Source organism: Camellia sinensis, chromosome 13 (assembly GCF_055761805.1).
Source record: "Camellia sinensis isolate YWXY chromosome 13, ASM5576180v1, whole genome shotgun sequence".
NCBI lineage: Eukaryota > Viridiplantae > Streptophyta > Magnoliopsida > Ericales > Theaceae > Camellia > Camellia sinensis.
In genome coordinates this window covers 128,093,412-128,103,687 of record NC_138973.1, presented here as the reverse complement: position 1 = coordinate 128,103,687, position 10,276 = coordinate 128,093,412, and the positions used below count along the sequence as shown (strand labels likewise).

The 10,276-nt window shown below is 34.7% G+C and overlaps 1 protein-coding gene across 3 annotated transcripts; it reads left to right on the top strand.

The window, feature by feature from the left end:
- Positions 1 to 3,114: 3,114 nt before the first annotated feature.
- Positions 3,115 to 9,056, top strand: LOC114292087 (uncharacterized). Of its 3 annotated transcripts, none has more exons than XR_014349559.1 (4): positions 3,115 to 3,218; positions 4,190 to 4,399; positions 6,027 to 6,128; positions 8,621 to 9,056. XR_014349559.1 is itself a non-coding variant. In XM_082903362.1 (4 exons), exons 2-4 carry the CDS (start codon positions 4,255 to 4,257, stop codon positions 8,783 to 8,785), a joined length of 405 nt encoding a protein of 134 aa, XP_082759488.1. In that variant the 5' UTR covers positions 3,115 to 3,218; positions 4,190 to 4,254; the 3' UTR covers positions 8,786 to 9,056. The 3 variants fall into 3 exon arrangements, 2 of the variants coding, with proteins under 2 accessions (XP_082759488.1, XP_082759489.1); XM_082903362.1 differs by having other exon boundaries at positions 4,190 to 4,392; XM_082903363.1 differs by lacking the exon at positions 3,115 to 3,218 and having other exon boundaries at positions 3,233 to 4,392.
- The last annotated feature ends 1,220 nt before the right edge of the window (positions 9,057 to 10,276 follow it).

The following is a 10,276-nucleotide window of genomic DNA, read 5'->3' as shown; positions in this document are numbered from 1 at the left end:
CTACTGCAAATGTCATTCCACTACCACCATTATTACCAATGTTGTCACTCCACCTCTACGACTACCATTACTACCACCATCACTGCCACTACTACCACTGCTACCACCACTACTACTACTATTACCTCTCCTCCTCTACCACCACTCCATCTCCTCTACCACTACCATAACTTCACCACTAATCTCCTTCGCCATCACCTCTTATACACCACCTTCACCACTACTGCCGCTCCCTCTTCTCTACCACAAAAAATTAGCTCTTGATTTTTAGTAAACAAAAAAAAAAAAATGGGCCACAAAAAAATATTTTCCATTGACCATAAAAAATTAACTTTATTTTAATAGAAAATATTTTTCATTAAAATATTACCCTACTTCTACCAAATAAAAAAAAAATTCATCAAAATAAAGTTAATCTGTCTGTCTCTATCTCTCTACACGTCTCTATCTCTCTAAATTTCATTAACTTTATTTTAATTGAAAATATGTTTCATAAAAATATTACCTCTACTTTTACCAAATAAAAAAAGATTTCATTAAAATAAAAATGAAACTAATAAATTTTCAACCTTAATAACTAAGAAAAATAAAAAAAAATAAAAAATTTTCTGCAGTTTCAACCAAAAAAAAAAAAATTTAACAAAAAATAAATAAAACTATGGCCTATCTTAACTCTCCTCTTCTTTTCTTCTTTTTTTCGTTTTCCCGCTCTTTCTATTGCCCTCCTTTCTTTCCCCCCTTTGTTTCTCACGATCTCAAATCCCCAATCCCTAACAAAAAATCCCCAAAATACGATACTATAGGGAGGGGGAGAGGGAGGGAGAGAGAGAGAGAGAGAGTTGATCGGAGATTCTCAAAAATGGGGAACTATCACTTCGTGTACAAGGACGTGGAAGGAGCTTCGACTCAATGGGACGATATTCAGAGAAAATTAGAAAACCTCCCTTCGAAGCCCCCTGCATTCAAGCCCCCATCCTTCAAGCCCGCCGAGGACGAAGACTCTAAACACAAAGACAAAGCCCGCCACCGCGACTGCGACTACCACCGACGACTACGACTCTGTTAAGTTCTCTCTCTCTCACTTGTTTGTTGCTCTCACTCTGCCCCTTTCCCTCTCCTTCTAATTTTTGAAACCCTAACAAGTGATTTTTTTAAGTCTAGGGTTGGTCAAAGTCGTCTATCTCCTATGGGATTTTGATTTTGATTCGATTTGTTCATTTCCAAGTTCTTTTTCTTTAATTTAATTTATGTGTAAATTTTGCACACCTTCAAACTGCACGCAACTGTATGCTTAATGCCTACTGATTTTTCCTTCTCTTCTATTTCAGTCCCTTAATTTCATTTATCAAAAAAAAAAAAAAATTTGCGCCCTTTAATTTTCTTATGGTGGTTTCATCAGCAATCCCCTTGTAATGCAGAAACCTTGCTGGAAATAGCTTCACTGGTGGCATCCCTTATTCCATATCTCAGATGACTTCCCTAAAATACCTGTTAGTCAAGCATCCGAAATTTGATTTTTATTGTTCATGGAAAAACTATTTAAAACTTCACACTTAACCACTGGTTGTTACATTGCATTACCAAACAAGGGAGGAGAGAAAACACAATCTTTTATTTCCTCTTGTAATTTAACAAATCATTTCTTTTAAGTGATGTGCATTTTTAGTAAGATTGGCTTCTTTGATTTGTTTCTTAATTTACTAGCATTTAAAAGATAGCTGTAGTAAGTATGCTTGCTTTTAATAGCTGTAGTAAGTAATCTGATTTCAGTCTTGGCATAAAGATGCTTGTGAGACCCTGAAAGATTAGAAATTCATTACTGTTGGTCTTAATGATTATCATAGTCTTGGTAATAAGTGTTTTGACTTCACTACTCTATCTTGTTGCAGAACTTTTTTGATGCCTTCTAGGATGTGTATTAATCCAATGCATAATAATAAAGGGCTTTTTCATCAGTCAGACAATGCAAATTCAGAGGAAAGGTAAGCTTCATTTGGCTTCTATTGTAAAGAATCCTTGGTTGGTTACATCACAACAGAGGGAACAAAAGAAGAAGACAATAGTTGAACACTGGCTGTTGTTTTGTTTTCAATGAAATTGTTTGCATAACACTTGTAAATAATTTCCTTGCATTTCTTTTCCTTTTATTAAAAGCAACAACTTGAGGCTTATGGTTCAATGCATGGTACAAACACTGACACAGGATTGGTGTCTTGCATGCATATTAGGCACTTCCTAGTTTGCTTATGAATAAAATAAACCAGGACATGTGTGCTGCACTCACAAAATAAAATAAAATGAAATAAAAATAGTTGCCTCATTGTATTAGCAGTTGTAACTCTCTCGTGTTAAAAATTGAGTGGTATTTTCAGAGAAATAACTAGAGGTGTTGTCTAATGTATGCTGATATTTGTGTCATTTTATTTATTAGGTGGGCTGCTAGCTCCTGTGCCATGGATTCGTTGTATGATTTGGAGCTCATTTCCAACACTGTTCCTGTAGTTTTTGACAATTCTGAAACATGGCATCTGGCTCTATCAACAAGCTTGAAGTTGGGGAGTAGAGGGATGGCCCATGTACAAAAAATTACTCGTGTTGATCTCGAAGAGAAAAGTCAATATTCAAATATCTTGCTCATTAATCAAACTGCTAGCCCTCTTGCATGGTAAGCTCATTATTGCCATATAATATTTATTTTGCTTTGCTTAGTTCCACAACACCCCCATCCCCACAAAACTGGTGAAGGACAAATTGAAGAAATGTTTGCTCCATTGATTGTTCAAAGTCTCTGTAGTAGTTACCCTGTATTCTCACATTATAAGGGTTTGGAGGAGACCAGCCTAACTTCTTTATATATTAGTTATTGACTGAAAAATGATCAAGGCTGTGATAGGGTCTTACTCATTTACATAATTAAATTTTAAAAACCAATTTTAATTGAAATGAACAACAAAACCATTTTGAATTAGTTCAGATTTCATAAGTAGTAATTATATTGTTTATGTCATATGCCATGCAATATTATTGTTCAAATCTTTGAAAAAATCACACCTGTGTTGGTAGAGTTTTTCATGTTTTAATCATGATTATATTATTAATCTTGATAATTATTCAGGTTTATGAAGTGCAAAGATCGGAAAAACCACACTGCTACAATGTTGCCATATTCATTTCTTCCTTCAATGGCTGCCCAGAAACTACGACATGCAGCAGAAAAGGTTTACCATGTACAATCTTTTTAAGTTATGATTATCTACTCAGTTCAGGTGAAATAGCACATGATTTACCATGTATTGGCTATTTGCACTGTCTGCTAACAAATACTTGGTCCAGTTATCTTGTTAATATCTTTTGACTGCACATAAAGTTTCTCTTTAATTAATGCAAGAAAAAAGTAAACTCAAGGAAGCAGTAAAATTCTGATATTGGCATAATTTCATGGTGGGCCCTATTAGAACTATGCATAATCATTGCATTATTCTTGGTAGAGTCTTATATTATGATTATTTAGGTTAGGCATTGATCTGGTTTGTTTCATATTATCTAGTAGTGTTCTATAGGTCATCAGTATATTGCTAATTTCAGAAATTTCTGAAAATGGGTTGTAGTTGCTGCCTGTGGGTTATAATTTGGGTCAAGTTTTATATGGGTTGTTAAGTATGATTTTAGGTAAGTTTTGAATGAGTTTTAAATGCCAAAGTCTTTATTTTTTAAATTTTGGAGTCAGTCCTTTTGGAATTATGAGTTCTATATAAAGGTATGTACTTCTTATTCAACAATGATGAGTTTAGAATTTTTTTTGAGAGCTTTTGAAGCTTGTTTGGGATGGTCTGTGCGATGCCTGCCTGCAGGAATCCATGTGTGTTGCCTACTCTAGTTGTCATCTTCATCATCATAATCATAATCATCATGATGCACTTTAACCGTTAAAACACGCTGAACCAGATCTGTTTCATCTTCCTTTTCCTACCATTAATTTTGTTTACAACACAACATTTTTTCTTCAATTCTTCAACCCTAGCTTGCTTTAAGTACTTGGATTATTATTTTGTTAGTGGATTATACCAGTGGACTTGGTGGACAATTTCATATGATAAGAATTATTTATTTTTATGAATTTTGGCATTATGATAATTAAAGATTTAATTTGAGTATTTTGCATTGTTGGTTTATGTGGTTGGACTTTTAGTCTTGTATGCTCATTTAAATGAGTGTGCGACGTTGTCATGGAGCTTGAGGCGTGACAGTTAGGAAATGGAGACTGTTGGTTTATCAGGTGGTATGGACCTAATAGCCGTAATCAGAGCCTCAGGAAGAATTAGTTATGCACGGGGTCTCAATGTTCCTAGTTCGGGTATTGTTGGTGAGCAATTCATTGAGAAGATTCGTAGGGTAAGAGGTATGATTTAGATATTGGATTTGCATTTTTTTTGATTAATCTGTTTGAGGGAAATCTCGTTTCTTGCTATTTTAATATTTTAAAAAGACATCCTTTAGAAACAACCAAAAGAAAAAATGGAAAAAAGGGGCATGTAAAATTGATGGCATAGTTAATAAATAGTTCATGTTGACCCTTCTGTTTCCCTTTTTTTATTTTTTATTTTTGCTTTTACTTTCCTTTACAAATTGTAAAGTTTACTCATGATGCAAACTGTAAGATCATCTATAAATAGTAAAATTAAAGCAGCGAGAATGTTTGGAAATTGGTTGGTTTCAAGATGAACACACTTGGAACTTTTCTTAATCACATTTTGGTATTGGTTGTCACTGTTTATGCTTATTTTTAAGTTAGTATGGATATAATTAGCTTTCGATATGAAAAATCAAGTATTATAGGTTAAGAGTATTTTGATTATTTCAAAATTTTCTTGACATGGAAGGTAAGGGCATCTATGGGTCATACATAGGTGAGGTTGTGTATTGGGTCATTCTATATTCTTTCTATCTGTTTTAGATGAGTTTTAAAAGTCAAAATTCTAGTCAAATTGAAAATATGTTTCAATTTATTGATGGATGATTTAGAAATGCTTCAGAAACCACAACAATAAAATGTAATGACAAATTAGTGTTGGTAATGAGGAAGACATGGTGGACTAAGGAAGGTGTGAAAAAATGTACGGTAGCATGGTGTTTTGTAGAGCAAGTATAGAGTGGATGAAAGGATAGGCCATCATGTCATTGGCGCATCAAATGCAGTAAACTGTTTTGAAGACCTTGAGACGTACTAAATGGGACAGGGGGTTGGTTTGCTCTAATGAATAAGGAGAAAGAAATACAAAGTGAGTTGTTTCAAATCTTAAACATGAATAAACTTGAATTTAAAAGATAAATTGTAGTTACAAAAATGGCTGCTCTGATGCTGGATCCTAGTCATATTAGATCTCAAAGAATGATACTCTAATTATCCATGGCCCCAAGGGAGCTGTGGGAAGAAAAATAACCCTCTTTTAACTGAGTACATTTAAATGAAGAAGTCGTAAGGACATGTTACACTGCAGGTGAAGTGGGCCAACATATGATGTACCAGGCTCATTAATCAAGCCTGTTACACTTGCAGGCTCTAAAAACTGCACTTATTTTAGTCTGGAAGATAAGATTGGTTCTTAGCCTATAGTGCAGCTAGCTACACAGCTAAATAAGAATCGCCAAACTGCTATATGAAGCCCATCAAAAGCTGATTTGTGAGACACCAAAACTCATGTAGTGGCGACTGTCTGCACACCCTCAACCTCAAGAGTGCTGCCTTGAGCCTTCATTGATCTCCAAACTCACCTCACTATCCTCTCATTCCTGGCCTTCTTCAGTATCCTGAACTTGGTAGATTTCAAATATAAGAGCTTGAATAAGTTTGGTATTGTTAGAAATGGGAAAAAAAACTATATGTTTTTTAGTAAACAGATATAACATCCATTTTTACTTCATAGACTATGCTTTAGTAATTTGTAGATTTTCATTTTTCAATTTTTTTACGACTTTAAATGTGTAGTATGATAGGGGTAATTCATGTATTTGTTGTTGGTTCTCAGGGTTGGAGGCTTCCGGATATGATGTTTGCAACCAAGTGTAGTTTATCTGATGCATGCAACACTATAGCCAAACAACTTGAGAATGTTTACTCATCAATTGCGGCAAGTTTTTCTTCTTACTTCTTTTACTACATATGTTTGATATTCATGTTGTTTGTGTTGATATTGGTGCACCGCATTGTGATGTGAAGTTTGAGCTCAGTTCATTCTAAGATCTTTAAGTCCTTCACAAAAGGATAGTTTTTCCTTCAAACATGGAAAGCACCTTTGACCCTCTACTTAAGGTAGAGGTTTTATTGATGTTATAATTACAGATGCACTACTAGATTGAGATACGCTAAACAAAGACATGAACTAAGTTAGTTTGCTCTTAATCAAGGTAAGATTGTTTGTAAATGCTTCCTTTTTTACCCTGCCAATCTCTTTTGAAACCTCCTTGGCAGTACACCCTACTCATACCATGTCACATGCAGCCTTTGTGTAGAGGGGAGATGTGATCCTACTTGACAGACCAAAGAAAGAGCATCCGTATGCAGTACCTCACCTACCTCACCCACCAAGGCCTAGTTAACCTTCAAACCTAAAATAGTCTCAAAACACAAAAGGACACAACAATATGAGACAATGCTTGTTTTGACAATAATACTACTTTCATTGACAGAGACCGTCAATTGATAATTTTATTCGAAACAATGCAACTTTTTTTCCATGAACATTGTCTTGATTATAATGAGATGACATTACTGAACTGGATAAGTATATGCCATAAAAGATCAAATTATGATAGCACATCCTAATACCAGCGATATTCCTAAGAAGGGTTTTAGCACATACGTTTACATTATTATAATTGGAAGTCTATCTCAATTAATAGTACAAGGTACAAGGATGTACCTTGTATAATTGACTCTATGAGTCTATGTAAAGCCTTCTCCTTGGATAAGTCCAAGGCATTCATATCCTTCTTTACTGGTATATTAGTTGGTCTACGTTGCTTAAACCATCTTAGATGACTTCCAGATACAATTTGATGACATTTATCAAAATCCAATTATCTTGCTTTATTTTGGAAATATTATTGAAAAACATGTGAATAAACATGCTGGTCTGCATCAGATCTGTCTGGATGCTTGTGGTGGTGTGCTCCAGATCAATTCTGGTGGTGTGCTCCAGATCTGTGGTGGTCTGTTCCAGATCTATGATGCTTGTGGTGGTCTGTAGCAGATCAAATCTGGTGGTCTTCTCCAGATCTGTCTTGCTTTTTCCTCATCTGTCAATCATGTTTAAGAGGTTTCATTGAAACTTTCGAAGCTTTCTTGGAACTGTGTAATGCAATTCTAACTCCATGTATGATGCTGATCAAAAAATTCTCTCTATGTATGATGCCTGTACTTGTCTTTTTTTTCCCCTTGTCAACCTTCTGCAATTTTAAAGCCTTTCAAGCTCATAGCCAGGTCTGAGAAGCCCTTATTGCACTCTTAAATCGTATTTACATATGCCAACTCCTCACTCATTGATCAAGTGTAATGTAGAAATAACATCAAGCCAACTCTATTCTTGGTTACTGATCACATCACCCAAACTGCCCCACTACTTTCTTTATGCCTAAAATACTAGCCCTTAAACCTCATAGCCAGTTCTGATTAGCCCTTATTGTACTCTGAAAATCGTGCGTAAATGCTCCAATTCTTCATGCAATTTTTTGACGAGCACTCCAACTCTTCGCTCATTGATCAAGTGTAATACGCAAAAAACACCAAACCAACTCTTTTCTTGTTATTGTTCCCATCACCTTAACTGCCCCACTACTGTCTTTCCACCTAACTACTAGCAGATCCCTGCCCCTTCTATTGCCCCATTTGGCTGCTAAAACCAACTACAAACAGCCTAAATAAGGCTCTTAGCTGCTGACCTACATTGTTTTTGGGGTCACTGTTTGTACTTTGTATTTTGTAGAGTTTTCTTCACAATCATCCTATATCAATCAATTACCTGTAATGTACATTATCACAAATCTGTAGCAATGATTCGGCTGTATGACTATAAATGTTTGGTTATCTTATGTAAATTTACTGACTTTGTCAGTGATTGTAACTTTTGTCAATGTGAAAATTGAGTGAATTTGTCAACAACTCAGGTAAAATAATCAAATATGTTTAACTGAATCATAGAAGATGTTGAACAACATTATTGATGAGGGTTCGAATTCCCTCCTGTTTGCCCGGTTCACTGGCTTAGGGGGTGGCCTCTAAACCTCAAATTTACCTTCTTGGGGTGGTCCAAAGGTCCCTGCCTAGGATGGGTTCTCGATTATCAACAAAAAAAAAAAAAAAAAAAAGGAGGAAGAAATATGTTGAACTTCAAGTTGAGATTCAACTTTAATGACTTTGAAAGTAATAAATTCTTTTCTGTTTATGGATATTAAATCTATGATTTTTGGTTATACTGCTTTACATTATCATTATCAAACCGCTTTACATCTATTTATGTTGTGTTCTCCATTCTTTGCACAGTTGGTTTGCTTATATTATTCTTAGTTTTTATTTGGGTTGCGGATGCCTAATTTTGAATTTGATATTTTCCTCTTTTCCCAGCTAGAAACGACCAAGTTCTTGTATGGCTGCGCAGTAAATTCCTACATACTTAATGTTAATTGGCATATTGATTCAGTAGCAGCTGGTTATGCCTTACCGCGTGACAAGTATGTCCTGCATATATTTAACTTCCATTCATATCACTGGTGCTTTTTAGCCTGCTGATTTGTGTTTAACTTTCTTTCATCTTGTTGCTGGAATTCTTTAATTCTACTGTCTTCTATTGACTGCAAAGTAGTCTAAGTTGAAATATTGACTCTGATTGGCCTGTACTCAAGTGTTTGTGATTTCAGAAATCTTTTGAAATTAAAAAATTGTAGGACTGAAATCAAAACAGTAAATGGATAGAGCTAATAAGTGTGCTTTCATTACAAGATGCAAAAAATTCTTAACCAAAGGTAGTGTTGAATATTGACATCACTTAAACCTTTCAAAGGCAAAAAATTATTGGCCAGTTTGTATAAGATCCAATGTCTTCTTGCAGATCTTTGAAAGCTTGGATTTTAGCACATAAGCCCCCAGTAGCACCAAAATCTGATTTGCCTTTGAAAGGTTTGTCATTTCCTTTTCTCTTAAATGGAAATGCTGACACTTTCTGTTTCCTAATTATTCTAGGTGTCTCAGTTACTAGTTAATGCTGTAAGAGTACACAAAAAATGAAAGCAAAGAAACTGGTAGTTTTTCTGTTTTCTTATTTTTCACTATGGCAACTACTTCAGTTTATCTTGTTGATAGAATTTAGGCTGTGTTTGGCAGTTGAACAATACCCAAGAGGAGCTACGTGGCATGTGGACAATTTTGAATTTAATTTTTTGAGGGAAGAGTTGTGTTTGGGTAGAAATCGTTATCATAATTTGGACTTGAGCTTGGCTGATGCCTTTGTGTTCTAGGTGAAGCATATTCACATGAGTTTTGATTCCAAACTTCGTAGGGAATCAATAAAAAAACTAGAATTATGCTACCTGCAAGTGGTTTAATGGTGGTCTAAGGTTATGATAAGCTTGTAATTTTGAAGCTAGGATGAAAGATGGTAGGGTTATTGATGGAATCATTTTGAAATAACTAAAGCTTTTAAAGTGTGAGGTGTGCTTGAATTAAAAGTTTATAAGGTGGCATGTCGTGTCGGACACCGACACAACACGACACTCATGGGAAACTTCTTGACCTTTGCCAGAAACACCTCCAAACATGTTCTACTATTTTTTAAAATATTTTAGACAACATGTTTTAAGCACTTGGGGAACATGTGCATATCGCTTAGACACATGAAATACATTACAAGTTTTGAATAAAATAACTTGGAATTCAATGATAAAAGACTAACAATGCATTAGCAATCTTTAATTTAGTTTAATGCTTAATTTAAAATTTACTACTAAAGCTTTATCTCCATTGATTTTGATAGGAAAAGAATATTTAGAAAATTTATATATATAGAGAGAGGTAACAGAAATAAAAAGAAATGAAGTTAAAAGAAAGGAACGAACAAAAGAGGCAAAGAGTTTATATGTCGGTAAGTATACTTTGTCAAAAGTACATGGATGCCGGTAAATATATTTTTGTGCAAGCATATATGTCAGTATTTTCCTATCTAGTGACCTAAAAAATGCTTACTTTCCCTTTCATGGTATAAAAAATAGCCCACCCTATGGCCTA

Coding starts and splice junctions, on each gene's coding strand:
- LOC114292087 (XM_082903362.1), top strand. CDS start 4,255: ATGGAGACTGTTGGTTTATCAGGTGGTATGGACCTAATAGCCGTAATC. Junction 4,393..6,026: donor TCATTGAGAAGATTCGTAGG/GTAAGAGGTATG, acceptor GTTGGTTCTCAG/GGTTGGAGGCTTCCGGATAT. Junction 6,129..8,620: donor ATGTTTACTCATCAATTGCG/GCAAGTTTTTCT, acceptor CTCTTTTCCCAG/CTAGAAACGACCAAGTTCTT.